This window comes from Neodiprion lecontei, chromosome 1 (genome assembly GCF_021901455.1).
Source record: "Neodiprion lecontei isolate iyNeoLeco1 chromosome 1, iyNeoLeco1.1, whole genome shotgun sequence".
Classification (NCBI taxonomy): Eukaryota; Metazoa; Arthropoda; class Insecta; order Hymenoptera; family Diprionidae; genus Neodiprion; species Neodiprion lecontei.
The window spans coordinates 1,359,994-1,376,002 of record NC_060260.1 but is presented as its reverse complement, the minus strand read 5'-3'; the positions used below and the strand labels follow the sequence as shown (position 1 = coordinate 1,376,002).

General features: G+C 43.4%; 1 protein-coding gene across 6 annotated transcripts in view; it reads left to right on the top strand.

Moving 5' to 3' along the window:
• Positions 1–1,845: 1,845 nt before the first annotated feature.
• The window catches only part of LOC107217103 (protein pangolin, isoforms A/H/I/S), a 131,118-nt gene continuing 116,954 nt past the window's right edge, over positions 1,846–16,009 (top strand). The window contains exons 1-3 of one of the 6 annotated variants that reach the window (XM_046735407.1): positions 1,846–2,255; positions 2,760–3,519; positions 4,849–4,924. In XM_046735407.1, the coding sequence (XP_046591363.1) occupies positions 3,370–3,519; positions 4,849–4,924 (226 nt within the window). In that variant the 5' untranslated portion in view covers positions 1,846–2,255; positions 2,760–3,369. Of the gene's footprint in view, positions 3,520–4,848; positions 4,925–16,009 lie in introns of all 6 variants that reach the window. The other 5 variants (XM_046735399.1, XM_046735391.1, XM_046735383.1 and 2 more) reach the window with 5 other exon arrangements.

The following is a 16,009-nucleotide window of genomic DNA, read 5'->3' as shown; positions in this document are numbered from 1 at the left end:
CAGCCGCCAGGACACGAACTCCAAGTTGTCCTGCGGCACTGACCCCGGGACGAATAAATTAACAATCTTCATACATTATTGTCACGCAATGTTTGTTTTCATTTCGACTCGACCGTGCAGGACTATTGTGCGTATATAATGTATAACCCCACTGCAGAACAGACTTGCAAATTCCTTACCTCTACAAGGTGAAGTAAAAAAGATGCAACGTTGTAGATACAACATGTCTAATAGAAACGATAATCTATGATTAGTGTAGGAAACTAATATTTGGTTAGCCGGTGTATAGCTTCTATCGCTCCGAGAGTGAGTTGGGTTGGGTAGAAAGGTTCGGGTACATGGTACGGATGTATTATGTACGTGGGAGCTGTGGGTAAGTCGAGACCCAGTCAAGAAGGGTTTCCAGGAACGCCGGGCCGGGTCAAAAGATCGTATTGCCAAAGATTTCTCAAAGGCTGGTGGTGGCTCCGTTGTTCTCTGAATCACCGAAATCTCAGTGGTCTCGCATTGTTCCCTGCGAGGCTCCCGTTTCTGTAATCCCGTTTCTTAATTCCGATCGTCGACCAAGGCTGCGTGGATCACGAGGGGACTGAAGAGGAGGAGGAGGAGGAGGAGAGAGGAGGTTCGCGGATCGACAACCTGCGCATACGTAATTCCTCCCCCTTCCTCGGAAAAGCACGGGCTTATTTTCGCGCCTTTCGGAGATGCGAGAGATCCTCCGGGTAGGGTTCGATACGAGGAGGCGGCCCAAAAGACAAAAAAGGAAGCTAATTGAACGGGGCCCGCGCGAGGCCCGAGCCTGCCGGCGCAAACGAGGTAAACTGCATCGTAAAGTACAGCCGGTCTTCGGGGCCTCGGAGGATCTCGTTTACTCCGAAAGGCGCGTATATAAGCTCCGGAGTCCGTGCGTTGTATGCACCTCGGATCGCCGGCCGGCTATAGAATCGCGTACAGGTAGGTGGGTCTCTCGTGTGTATGCACGTCGAGTGTTGCGTACAGGTATATACGAAACTTCGGTCGCGGCGCGGAGCTCGAGGAGGGGGGCGGGCCCGAAACGGCCGAAACGGCCGACGGGTTCTCTCTCCTCGGTTCACGATCTATAGGCAGAGGCACCTATCACGCAGTCATTAGTTTCGTGGCTGAGGAGCCGGGCGTCGGTCCCACCGCCTCATATCTCATCTCGACGTGGAGGGGTGCAGAGGCCCCGACTCGGGCTACCTATAACACAGGCTCGAAACAAATTTCCCCAAACAGTCCTCTTCTCGGAACATTCCAAGTCAAACATCCCGCTTCCGTACCTTCGATCGTCGGGCCTTGTTGCTTTGCACCGTTGATACGTACGCACGACGATTCGAATTCGGATCGTCGCCGAAGCGGGACTTCTGGACTTCGATTGTTCGATGCACGACGATATCGACGGTTGAAAAACCTCCCAATAACGGGTGAGAAGATTTTCAGAGAAACGAACAACAAGCTAGGGATAAAGGTCCGAAAGCTATGTCGAATCTGTCGTTCCATCGAGAGTCGATAAATTCGTTGGCAGAGCCGTAATCCAGCCTGATCCAGGGTCACTCGGGAGGTAGGCGTGTGTCGCAGGATTGTCGCGCGACGAGAGAGATCCGAGAGCGAGCGTAAGAATCCGTGGCGGTGCGTGGTTTCGTTTCGTAGGATCGAGGCGAGGGCGCAGCGTTCGTGCGTTTCCGGCGTTGCTCGGCCGTCGTCGGTCCGCTGACTGCCATCACTGGTTAGGTCGAGGAAGGGAAGCCGAGGCGTCGAGAGGCTCGCCGCGATTGGCCGAGACTCGGAGCCGCCCGCCGAACCTCGAGCTCCGTTCGCGCCGCCGTCTCGGCAGCCTCGCAGTTAGCACCGAGCAGCCATCAAGCTTACTTGGGGCCGTCTAAACACGTCGGTGTTTACATATACCGCGGTGGTATGATGGCCGTCCGCGTGTTTATTAACCCCGTTATTATTCTACACCACGATCACCCGCTGCTGCTGCTCCTCGATCACTCTACGCGGCCGCCACGCGGTGGTGCAGTTTTTAGGCGCTGCGCGCTCCATGCTCGCGTGTAAAAAAACACACGACACGCACGCACGCACGCACACTCGACACACACGCAAACACGTACATAAATACATACATACATACGCTCACCCACCCACATTTTGTATATATATATATATCCACACGTATATACCATATATACATATACGAAACGCAACGACATACACCCACCCACGTATCACATGTACATGTATGTATATACAGTTGGACGTGTGTGTATACAAGTCTCCTGTGTATATAATATGTAATAGTATATTGCATGTATACATGCACACGTGTGCAGTGCGCGTACACGCTCGTTGAGTAAACTGGATTTAACGCGGCAGTTGCACTGATAATAATCGTTACAATAACAATAATAATAATAATAACGACAACAACAACAACAACAACAACAACAATAACAATCAAGTTGACAAGTTTCTTAATGAATTTCTAACGGTCAGTTTTTATTTTCTTTTCTTTCCTCGTTCTTTATTCTTCCCATATCTCTATCTCTCCTCGACGTCGTGGTCGTTGTTGTTGTTGATGACCCCCCCCCCCCATCGTGCATCGTCTGTCTACCGACCTGTTTTAACACTGTGAATAATTAATTATTCTGTGCCCGCGTGTGCCTGTGTGTCATCGTCATCGTTTCACCATCATCATCATCTTCGTCGACGTCTCTTGTACAACGTAGTTTTGTTTTTGACAGAAAAATGAATAAATAATAAAAGTAAGAAGGAAATTCGTCGTCGAACGAGTTTTGTGAACGAAAAGAAGAACAAATGCAGAAAGGACGTGGGAGGAGAATAGTTGTGACCAATAAGTTTTTCGTTACTTTTAATTTAAATTCTTTCGTTTCTTCCCGTTAATCATACCATAAAAATGCGCGTATGTGATTTTACGCTAATAATGTCGTCACGGTGTGAAGTGTAAAGAAGAAGAAGAAAAAGAAGAAGAGGAAGATAACGAGAGGAGGAAGGATATTGATTCGATACATGTACAAGAATTGGCCCGTTAATACAAAGTGTGTGGTGATCCTGTTTTGTTTCGTTTTGTTTTGTTTATTTCGGTTTATTATCCCTCGGAGAGCAGTGGTGTCGGTTAATAATCGTGCTCTTACCGTCGCCTATTCTCTATTCACGGGGAAATAAGGAAGCAGAGGCGGGCATTGAGTTCGGCGAAACGTCGAGACAAAGCCGGACTCTCGCCTCCTGAAGCCGACGCCGCGGACGCCGACGCCGATAACGAGAGGACGGGATAAAAGACAATCGGAGATCGGCCGATCGGAGGCTCGAGCTAATCGTAAGCCGAGCGCAATAATGCCGCACGTCAGCAGCAGCGGCGGTGGCGATGATCTCGGAAGCAAGGACGAGGTCAAAATTTTCAAGGATGAGGGCGAGGACGAGAAACGATCCTCGGAGAACCTCACCGAGGAGAAGAGCTCCCTTATCGACCTCACAGAGTCGGAGGTTAGTCGTTGCTGATGATTATAAAACGAAATATAAATGTAGATAGAAAACGCGGGGCTTCGTCATCGTTGCCAACTTAGGGCGATCCGCCTGATTCGCACGAGGTTCAAGTTGGTTGCGTTTAAACGCAGCGAAACAAACGAATCGCTATCGTGCAACTTCGGAGTGCTCGCTTCTCGTGATAAAACAAAACATAATCTAGGTATAAAACGCGGGCTTTGTTGTTGCCAAGTTCGGAGTGTCCGGTCGATTCGCACGAGGCTCGAGTCGGTTGCGTTATCGTAAACGAGTCGTGTGGAGGAAAAACCGTTGTTTCGCGATTTTGGAGTTGTCTGAAAACCGTAATAAACCAAAAACACTCATATTTCGAAACGTTAATTCCCTAAAAGTCGTTGTAACATTAAGAAAATAGTGATTTTTTCCCCAATGTTTCGTTACGATATCGTTACTAACATCAGGCTCGTTCAAACGCAACGGAACAAACGAATCTCTTACGCAACTTCATAGTGCTCGCTTTTCGGGGAATACGTTAACTTTATCGAATTTCAAACAATTGGAAGACCTTTTTTGTCTGCGTAAGACTCATCGCTTCTGCGAACTTGAACCTTGTTTGTTATGTTTTTTTTTTCTTCATGCACAAGTGAAATGCGTCCAGTTTTATTACATCACTCTTCTCGGTGACCGGGTGTTGCGGGTTTTCAAAATATCGATTCGTTTCTGTACGATTTACCTAATTTGAAAGGTGTTACAAACAGACCCATAATTCCTAGAAATTTTGTCAGATTGTTTTCCACATTGTGATAAATATGTATTTCACCTTATCATGTTTTAATCTAATACCTCGTCTGAAGATTATTTCGAATTGACGCCTGTGAGTTGAAATCGTGACTAGAAAGTTATAATTCTACGCTGCCAATGAGATCGAACGCAAACTCGAATAGCAAACTGACTGTGTGCAGGAGGTATGTATACCCAATAATTTTTGCCCGCGGAGAAAACCTGGGATTATCATCTTATAAGCCAGACTCGACGGTGAAATAAGTGTCCGTCCCAAGCCTGTGTTCAGACAACGGACGCCCCGAATATCCTCGAATAGCAGGTCCGTGTTAAAATCAAACAAACAAATAAACAAGCACGTGCAGAAACGATTCAAGTATTATAAGAAAAATGAGAAACGAGATAAACTCGCTTGACGACGACGACGATGAGCAAACATCGTCTTATTATGCCTTATTTTAACGTAAACAAGGACGGGAAGTAGGCAGAACCCGTCGTCGTTGGACACAGGTGTCACAGAAATCACCACACCCCGTATAATCTGTGTTACAGGAAAAAGGATCACTCTCCGGAGGTAGCTACTCGACGGGAAAGACGACGGCCAGGTCGGACCTCAGCCCCGTTTACGGTGAGTCTAGCTTTTTGCTCTCTGTTCATTTATCTCCTTCTCAACCTTCCCGCCAATCGATATAAATTTTCAACGTCGCGTTTTACCCTGTCCGTCTAAATATACCGTACAATATATTTCTCTCGGCGTATTAGTTCCGTCGGTACTAAAATTCTCGCCCATGGGGTGGGTTTCTGCGTGATTTGTTATCAATATCATCGATCTAATTAACGTTGTCTCCATTGACAGGAATACAAGACGGGTGATAATAAGTGTGCGAGGTATATTGGAATTGGAAAAGCGAAAAATAGATTTGAAATCTTGTCACCAGGATTAACCCGGTCGTCTTTAAGAACGAATTACGAAACGCGAGTAAGGCGGATGGATTGACTCCGTTTCACGTTAAACCGAGCGCCGAGACGACGACATAACAATGAGCGGCAATGATATCTCGTTGCGTTGTCGAGTAATTGACGACGGCGAGTCTCTCGCTCTCTCTCGCTCTTCGGGTGTAGGAGGCGCGTCGTATTCCCGCTAGATAGCCCCGAGTCATTTAGGCAACCGACTACAGCCTCGCTGGACGCTGCGCCGTTGTCCGTTGGTAGAGAGACACACAATCGACAAACTGCTTTTCAACATCGGCAAAGTTTAGTCCGCGGGATCCCTGCAGCACCGTCCCTTCTCTCCTTATTGTCAGTTCGTTCAGTTTTGTATTAGGCTTTGCCTGTTTTCCACTGCGACGTGTAAATGGAGAGGCAAAAAGCACCAGCAAACAGACAGACTTCTTCTCCTCAGTCGTCTTCTTTTGGTATGCCTAGGTTACACCTACCGCCCGCCATGCCTCCTCTTTTCTCTTCTCGTCTCTTCCTCTCCGCAGGAGACACGGCTTTGCCCCCCTTCCGTGCCGTCGATCCACATGGCACCCAACAGAGCCTGTTTTCTCGCAGTCGGTGCCCGCTCTTCTCACTTTTCTCGACCGCCTTCCTCCTCTTCTTCAACTTTTCAACTCTCCAGAGACAGGATTCGACGGTACCTGCCTTTCTGCTGCCTCCTGTTCGATCCTCCTCGTTCGGTTCAACATTTTGCCGAGTTCTACGGATCTCGATAAAACTCCATTGTACGACGGATATGTTCTTCTGGTAAAATTTCACCCGCTTCGGTTGCTCTGCGAGAGTGCGATAAATGATATATCAAATACGATCACCCGGTATGTCTTGTGGGCCAGAGATGCAGACGGACAGACTCTCCGAGGTCCCGCGCTCTGCTCTGCTGCACTTACTTCTCTTCCACCACTGCAACGTGCAGTCAGTATGGTGTATACACCTACCTTTACCTGCACCCTACCTGCCCGCCTCTCTGCCTACCTGCCCGCTAACGAGGCTACCTGCTGCACTTCTTCTTCTTCTTATATTTGGAGGAGTGCGAGAGAGAAAGGTTACGGGGAGCGAGGCACGAGAGAGAACTTGCCCAAGATCCCACCTTCATCTTCTTCTTCTTCTCTTCGCCCCCGCAACACACCTTGCCTTTGGGGTGACGACGGTGAAGGTGATGCTGCTGCTGCTGCACCACCTCCCTTTATAACTGGTTAAACAAATTTCTCTTGGTAAGATGCTTTTCCGTGAAAATTTCCGACAGGGCGAGTTTTACCCCCGGTCCTAACGTTTCACCTTCGTTCGGGGTTACCGAGGTGTTATGCCTCGCCTCGCCTCGCCTCTACGTTCCTCATTCCTACATGTTTTTTACTTGATTCATAAACGCGAAACCGTGCAGGTGTGTACAGCGTAGGGCTTAGATGTAGAAATTACGCGAAATTATTTAAACCGGCCGGTCCCGCCATACCTTCTCTTATCCGTTGAGCAATGTCAAATGCTTGCCGGGTTTTTTCGTCTTTTTGAAAAATAATCGGCAAGGCTGTCGTAAATTCTTGATTTACGATTAATTCAATGAAAAAAGTATCGTGAAAATATTGTCGGAAGCTTTTTTGAGAACATTGTACCAATGTAATACTTTTAATTCTTCAAACAGCGTGTATTTTCTTTCTTTCTACTGTCACTCAACACGTGTTTGCTCAGGGTCTTTCGTATACAGAAATTATAAAACATGATGACATTGTACGGTGTAGGTACACCTTGTACTACTGCACTTGCCGTTGCTTTGCATTATTCTTTATATCTTTCTTGCGTTTGTTCGTTCCTTCCTTCCTTCGTTCGTACGTTTCATGGTCTGGTCCATTATAAGTTTGTACTTATGAAACGCTTTGTTCAAACAATTTCACACTACGAATACGAATACTATTACTACTTCTACTTCTTGTACGACGACGGTGACTTGTCGCAAGGCCAAATATTTACCATTCCGACACTATAACGGGTTACCTACGTACGCGCGTCTCATTGCTTGCTCCATGTTGTCCTTTTCTTTTATCATCATTTACTATCGTCGTCTTATTAGGACTCTTCATTTTCGTTTTCTTTGCACAGATTTGGTTTCTCGGTATTGTCGGTTCATTCTCTATTTTTTTTCCCCGTTCTTTCGTTTTACGTTTTTTTCATACTTTTAATTTACTTCGTACATTATTATGAATTGAACGTGCTGCAGGCTTACTGCTTCGAGTAAAACTTTTTGTTTCTTTTACTAATTTTATTCTTTCATGACTTATGTATGTCAAAGCAGTTTACGAAATTCGTGAACGATGCATAGTATTTTTATCTTCAAATATTGAATATCGTTTATTGAGTGTATAAGTAATTTAAGGCGAAGAGGGAATGAGATATGCAAAGATCAAGTTCAACGCGTGCTCGTTGAACCGAGTGTAGGTACCGAACGAATCAAGTATCTACTTAAAACAATGAGAAAAGATGAATCGAAAATGAGCTTAAACTCTAATTGCGGAATATTACATGCGCTGATATTGTTCCCAAAAGTATAATTTAATACACTCATCGTCAGCAGTAGATGAAAATACTTTCTGCAGTATCCCGTTTTTTTTTTCTTCTCATCGTACCATAATTACGCTTCACACGTGGTGACATAGCCTGTGACGAATAGGAATATCAAGGATTGTCGATCGTGCGAAGAGGACAATGAGGATAATCGTGGGGTGAAACGAGATAAAAATTAAGAGATAGAAGACTGAAAAAGTAGGGCGGAGGACCGAGAAGCTAAGAACGGTTTCGGGGGTGCGAGGAATGAGAAAAAGAGCGAAGGAGAGAGGGTGTAGGGAACCACCACCACCACCACCACCACCATCATCATCACCACTATCACCATGACGGCAGCACTATCGCCACAAGCAGCGTCGTGGTCGGTCGGGATCGTGGAGCCGCGTCCGTTGAGCGAGGTTAGCAATCTGTGTAGTGTTTTACGACAACTATAAATATGGCCATAAAGCTCTTTGTTTAGAGCAGACCCAGTCTGTGCTCTGTGGGGCTTTCGAAACTGCGTGAGCTCTGCCCCCTCGATCCTCTTTTCTCTCTCTCTCTCGGTTCGTCTCTCCTCTCCTCCTCCTCCTCCTCCTCCTCCTCCTCCTCCTCCTTCCCTCCTTTCACGTTGGGTTCGTTGCTCAAAGCCGTTTAGGTATGTAGCTTGACGGTTTGGACGGACCGGCGAAACAGCGGGTACAGTTCGTTTCATCCTTCGTTTGGTTATTACACCTCAATTTTTGTTTTGTTGGTCGAATTTCTTCATCTTCTCTTCTACTCCAGGTTGTCTAACGATCTCGAAAAATCTGAAAATTCTCAAATGTCGTGCAGATTCAATGCGACTCTTGTAAAGTCATGAAATTTTACTAACAAATCTGAAAATTTTATTCCTGGGTTAACAAGTGACTCAGATTTCAGCATTTTTAAAAAAATTTCACTCTCGTATAGATGGATCGATTTAAAGTAAATGTGATTTGGTTTTTCTTCCTATATACGGAACATATTGTAATATTTATTGCGCGTATTGCTAAGATGATTTGAAAGCCGAAAAATCGTAATTTGAATGTCAAGTCATGCTTTCTATACTCTAAATATTTGTCGATAAGGTCCTGGAAAAAAATTCTTATTTCGTTTCTGAGAAAACCTTAAATGCTTATTCGCTACCTATACGCGATTATCGGAGGTGGATAAATCGACGTCCGAAATCTATTCGCGGAGACAAGGGAGGTCCGGATTTGAAGAATACGAATCGGGAGGATCCTCGGGACCCAAGAGAGAGCTCCGAGCTTGTAACGTTCTCTTCTCACCCACGGCCGGCCACGTCGTATACTTGTCCGGTTTTGTTTGACCACTCGCCGCGTCCCTCGAAGCCGGTAGCCGCGGGTCGCACTCCGCGCGCTTCGTTCCGTAGAGTTTTTAATTAATTAAGTATTTCATTAATTAATTTACCCAAATTAATATTACAACCCTACCTTAACCTAACATAACATATTTACGTAACGCATCCGCTGCTATTCGGCTACCTACCGTATAATCACTTGGGGGGAGATAATTTACTGCCTACAAGGCAGTTCTTTTTGTTGTTTTTGTACATTTCGGAAGAGGTTCAGAATTTACGTCGAAAGAAATTATAACAATTTTAGCGAAATTGTGTCTCGACTACACGTTAACGCACGTAACAATTATAATGAATATGTGAAGTTGGTACTGTAACGATGCATGTTTTGGAGCAATCTGAGAAATTTGATAAATCACAATATATGGAACATACTCGCGTGTATTTGGAAAAGCCAACTCCTTGAAAGTCATTCGGAATTTGCACAGTGATCAATTCGCTCTCAATGCTTCGTTACGTTATCGTTACTAACTTTAGGCTCTTTAGTTATTACGAATTGCCATTTCTTTTATTATTATTGTTATTAGTTTGTTTTGTTGTTTTTTGCTGAACAATTTTGATTCTAAAGTTGAAACTGAACTTATGCGCAGAAGAGAGATAATTTTACGTGACGCTACAAGAAAAATTGCCATATGAAAATTCAAGTTGGCCACTGGTCAGAGAATCCTGGAAAACCTGAACATGTCACGGAATTCTGAAATTCTGGAATAGTCGGGGAAATGTCAGGGGTTTTTGCGAAAAGTCAGGGAATCCTTTGTTATATTCTTCTTTCGTACAAATACGTCCTACAATTTTTTTTAAGCTTTAGATAAATTAGATCGAATATAAACTTTGTTTATCATCCCCGGAAGTTTCTCTTCAAACTTTGAAAAACGATTGCGCTCATCGGCTAGATGGGACAGTGTGACCCAAGTAACAGTTCTCACTTCCAATAAAAAAAAAAAAAAAAATTACATGGAAAATACGCGTATTCTCATCAATTTGCTGCGAGCAATTCATCCGAATTGATCAGGGAAAATTATAAGATTATTGTCTGGACAACCATCGGAAAGTCAAGGAATTTCGTGATGGAGATAGTGTCCACCCTGGTAAACGAAGATCTTGCAGGGTATAACAAAAGTTTGCAACTGGCACTGTATAACAATAATAATGACGATGGTAATCGAAAATTACACACGTAATGACGCGTATTAACCTGTGCCCGTGCAGCGGTCTACGGAATTGGGAAAGCGGTAGGGTGGCTCTTATCGACCATGCGGGGATTAACATAACATAACAAGCTGCGATACTATCTCTTTTATACATAGATATATAGGTCTGTGTGTGTGTGTGTGACATATGTATATGTATAACTACATGTACTGAATATGGCGCAGAGAATTCCAGGAACGACAAGTGACACGGATCCATGTCTTCTTCGGCGTGTCGCGCTTCGTTTGTATTTACCTATACGTACGTAGGGTTGTTACATCCGTCTTTGGCGATATCGAAGTGGTTCTTTTTTTTTTCCTTATCTTTTCTCTGTCTTCACTTCTCTATTAACTATCATATTTTTTCTTCGCTTGAATTTTCTTGTTCCAAGACACGTTTTTACAACGTACATACTTTAGTTATTACACGTTTAGTTTTTATTTTATTTTTTTCTTCTTTCACCTTCTCCTTCCGTATCGTTCAAGTGTCTCTTTCGGCCCTCTTCTGCTTACACGGTGTCGCTGAGCACGTGTGTAACACGGTACACCATCGTAAATGCCGACGACGAAGACGAAGACGGCGACGGCATCGTCCTTGTTTCTCTCTCGTTTTCCTCTCCTTATTCAACGTTGTCGTTACTCGTCGGTTGGAAACATTCGAGTCCGCGTGGCGGTGTGCATGAATTGAAATTGCTTCGTTAAGTCACCCGCGCGTGGAATCCTCTAACTTCTCTCCTCTCTTTGACGTTCTACGTATCCACGCGGCGTTCGCTTATAATATTACAACATTATATAGAGACGAGAGAACGTTATCGAAAATTTTTGTTTCCATTTCGCACACGCTTCTCGCTTCCTTTGGTATACGTATACACTTAGTTTACATTTTGTCAAACCTGAAAGTCGTCACACTGTTACAAAGGTGGGAAAAGAAGATGGAAATCATCGATGAAGAATCCTCGACGTTTTATTTCTTCTTTTTGTTTTCTACAACATCATATTCATTCTACCATTAATTTTTTCGCCAAATTCGTTTTTTTTTTTTGTTTTTCTTATCTTATCGAATCATGCGTGAGAAGCAAACAAATGTTGAGAAGTTACCAACAGTAAATTATTATATATTTTTTTTTCACCCTGTCTTTCTCGTGTAAAAGAAAAGCTGGCAATAATAACTCAGCCTGTACCTGATTAAGCAGCGGCAAATTTTAATCCATTATTTTTGATTCCGCCTCGCAGCAAGATTATTATTACCGTTATTGTTATTATTATACCTCCTCCCGCAGCGTTCGCGTTTGTTTGCATACGAAGGTTATGTACGTATACGTATGTGATATAATGGGCAATATAACGAGAGAGGAGAGAAGAAGAGGGAGTTCAAGCAGTCCAATTGATCTCGTTGAAAAAAAAAAGATGAAAGAAAAAAATACAAAGTGGAAGGAAAAGGAAGAGAAAAGACACCGCGTTCAAGAGGTGCTAAAATACTTCTTTTCCTTCTTCTTTTTCCATCTCTTACACTTTCGTCATCGAGGGAGGCTAAAGAAGCTGAGGAACGGCGAGAGACGAGGGGGACGATCCGGTGCTTGCAGGCTTTGCTGCGACGCAGGAGGAATTTGCCGCTAATCTTATCGGTCGAGAGAAAGTGAGAAAATGAGTAAGAGAGAATGAGAATGCACGCTGAACGAGGCGGAATTTGAACTCGCGTGCAGTGAAACTTTGGAGGATTTTTTACGACTAGATAAAGATCGTTGCATACACTTTGCCGATCATTTTATATTCTCCCGTTTTGTTTTTTCTTCTTTCAAATGCGTATCCGGTTCAAAATTTTAACGAAACACATGTTGGGATTTTACGTTAATTATACTGTTGAAAAATTGAAAATCAATACTGTTGATGATTTTTGAACAGGCCGAAGTTTGTAGCGTCATTGTAACGACGCATCTTTGTAAAAAGTCAACAAATTCAGTTTTCGTAATAATCAACCTCTTCACCTATTCTAAAGATGCAGAATATTGATTTTTGTTTCAACATTTCGATACATTGACATTACTAACACGAGTCTCGTGATTTTTGTGTGTACGTATACGAATCGCCGTAACTTTTTCCACTTCATTAACCACCTTGGCGGAACTGACGACAGTGATGAGACTTGTGTGTCGTGATAAAGTTGTACACCATGTACATGTATTACGAATAAAAAATATAAGTAAAAAATAACTCGAAGATGGAAAGTAGATGGATATTTATCGGCCAGTGTTACCGTTTTCGCGACTCACATTACTCACTCTGAGTGTAAATCTCACTCACTCACTCGCTTATTCGATCACTCGCGCCGCGTTGACTGGCTGCTTCGCTACTTCGATGACGTCACTTATAACTTACCACCTACCTACCTACCTACCTACCTACCGGGCTTGTACAGTGCAACGTTATGCGTGCGTGGATATATACCTACTGCATGCGCGCGTGTGCGCGTCCATACCGCGTTATAAATGTACGAAAGTTTTTTACGCTTTCAAAAGTGTGTTTGGATCTATACACGTCATAAATTCTGCTGGTTTTACAGCGTCTGCAGAGAGGTTATGACAAGGCGAGAGAGAGAACGGGAGAAGAAAAAAAAAAACAGAGAGAAAGAGAAAGAGGAACTTGTTCACACTGCGATTAAGTATACACGCGTGGAATGAAAATCAAAAGTATAGGTATAATATAACTATTCATCGGATAGAAATTTCGTGCTATTACACCTAATATCTACTAAAATTCATTCCAAAAAACAAAAAAGAAGAGCAGATTAAAAGTCTACAAGAATGCCAAAATATAAAAAAATCGTCATGCAAGTGTGAAGTATGATAAGCTTGAACTCGATACTTCACCTAGTCTCTTTATTCGTGTTTTCGCGATTTTGTCAAATCGTTTCTAAATCGGTGCTGGGGGTCCCTGGGACCGCGTGGATTTTCGAACGATGCCGAAGGAGCAATAGAAGAAGAAGAAGAAGAAGAAGAAGAAGAAGTCGGGGTATCCGGCGAGCAAGCAAGGCCTCTCCGCGCTTTCTTCCTTCGCGGCGTTGCCGTAACGTCGGGTTCGCTCTCTCTCTTTCTCACCCTCTCTCGCTCTCTCTCTCTCTCTCTCTTTAGGCGTCGTGTGTGTCTCGCCAGGAGCGAGCGGAGCGAGCGAAGAGAGAAGGTCGGTCGAACCGGCATCCGCGCCACAACCGTCTAGCCTATAACCAACGACGCCGGCGACGACGACGACGCTGCAGTTACACGCGGCCAGGCAACCACCATACCATGCCATGCCATGCCATGCCATGCCATCATCCCATCCCACAAACCGGCGAGATACGAAGCCCAGGAATTGCGCCCATTCCCCCTCCCCTCCCCCTTCTTTCATGCTCTCACTTTTCCGTCCGTCTCTCGGACTTGGGCTTGTTGTCGCTGTACCGAAACGACGCTGCTTTTTCTTGTTCTCTTCAGCCTCTTATTCTTGTACTCTCGAGATTCTACTCGCGATCACTCTTACTCGCTGTAATATCGGGATGCGAAATGTGCGATGAGGAGTTAGCTTGATTAAGTATGCATGCAACATAATACCGGTCAATGCGAGTTTTGAGTCTGGGCTTTAGATGTCAAATTTTGATTTAATCCACGTAGGTAAGAAAAGAGAAAATGGTTTTATCAGATGAAGTTTACTTTTGTAGAAACCTGACGGATATTTCGGATTTTAAGAAAAATGACCTAGTTTCTTAAACATTTTTTGTAAATTACAATTGAAGGAACTTTCATTTGAAATACTTTTATTAAAAATAATAATATTATTTTGGTTTTTTATTACCTGAATAATTTAAATCGTGATTCTTCTTCAATTTTTAAATAGCGCACTTACCTGGCTGCAAAGTACAAAATTAAGAAAAAAATATTCATTTTCATTTCTTTAATATCACTTAACGTATAATAATCACGTGCACAAATCTGAAACGCAAAATCTTTGCAGACTTGTGCTAGCGAATTTATTAAATTGTTATGATTTCTCCGAAGACTACAAAAGGAAACTTTGAAGGGGGGTGTGCATATTTTACTATTACTTCGATGCGTAACAAAAAAAAAAAACTAACTTAACTCAGGCACAAAAATAAATTTTTTTTTTATCTATTCCGAAGATTGGAAGAATCGAAATGCCCAAAACGTTAATCATGCTGAACTAGTTATTTCATATTCTTCAATTCTTTTTATTTCAATTTTACCCCATTATGAGAAGGGTGTCGAAAAGTATGAATAATCAATCACGTCGAACGCCCCCTCCCCCTTCAAATGTCTACTTTCAATGGTGCAACGATCATTTTCACAAGTTACACCCATCACCGTCATCATTATCATCTGCTGGCTGCCTATCCAACATAAGTATGAAGTTAGTAACGTTACTACAACGATTCATATTTGTGAGAAATCGTTACTTCGAACCTTTGACAATATCTGAAATTTAGTAAACCATGATACAGACAAAACATATTTATATTTTGAAAAACCGATTCCTCAGAAGTCATTCTCTAATATTGCGCAGCAATAATTTTTCCCTCCCGTGACATTTCGTTACGTTAACGTTGCTCGCTAACTTCACAGCATCCTTATTCATTTTCCTATCTGTCCATCCACCTACCCTGTGTACATTATTTACCTCTCCACCTCTCTCTTCGTACACTGTAACGCATCTCTCTCTTTCTCTCTCTCTTTCTCTCTCTCTCGCCTCGAGAGTCGCGACGGCAGCAGCACCAGCAGCACCACCAGCAGCAGCAGCAAGGCACCCATTGTCCGTAGTCTTGGGGGCTTCTCTTGTTACGGCATACGAGCGTCGGCCGAGCCTCAGGATCGGCTTCCCCGCCTCCGCCGCCTCCTTTCCCGACTCTCGCCTCTCGGAGAGACGACGTCTGGTTGCCTGCACATGGACTCCCCCCCTTAACCTCATCCTCATTCTCATTCTCATTCTCATTCCGATTCTCATTCTATGCGAAACTCTCTTTCCAACACTCGTTTGTCCGTTTCGTTTTCTTCTTACCAACCTGCGACCGGCAGGATCGGATGTGTAGGGATATCCAAAACGCTGATATATATATATAGTAATGTAAAAAGTTTGAATCAAATATTCATCTGCGTAATTGTAAAAATAGTATGTACAAGTGCCGATCGAGTTTCAATAATTGAAATTTTTTTTTTTTTTTTCAAAATCAATTTCCAGAACTATACTCTTTGGTATGGCTAACCTCGTATATGTTGTTGCAGCGGTAGTTTTCAATTCGATGTGTATAATTACTTCAAATTTTACTTGATCGAAAAAGGAAGAAGAAAAAAAACGAAAAAAAAGTACAGCACAATTATTTTTACTTTCACTGCTTTATACGTACGTATCTATCAAAAAAAATAAAAATTTCAAGATCCAATACACTCTTGCAACACGTGATTCTTCAGGGATCCTTAATTCTGACTCTCAAATAAATTTTTCCCTTCTCAGGGATATCTTGTCGTCTGTTCGGAGTCAGAAATTTATCTTTTCTTGTTCTTTTTTTTCTCGGAATAATCTTCCGAAAGACTGAAAGGAGGATAACTTACAGCGA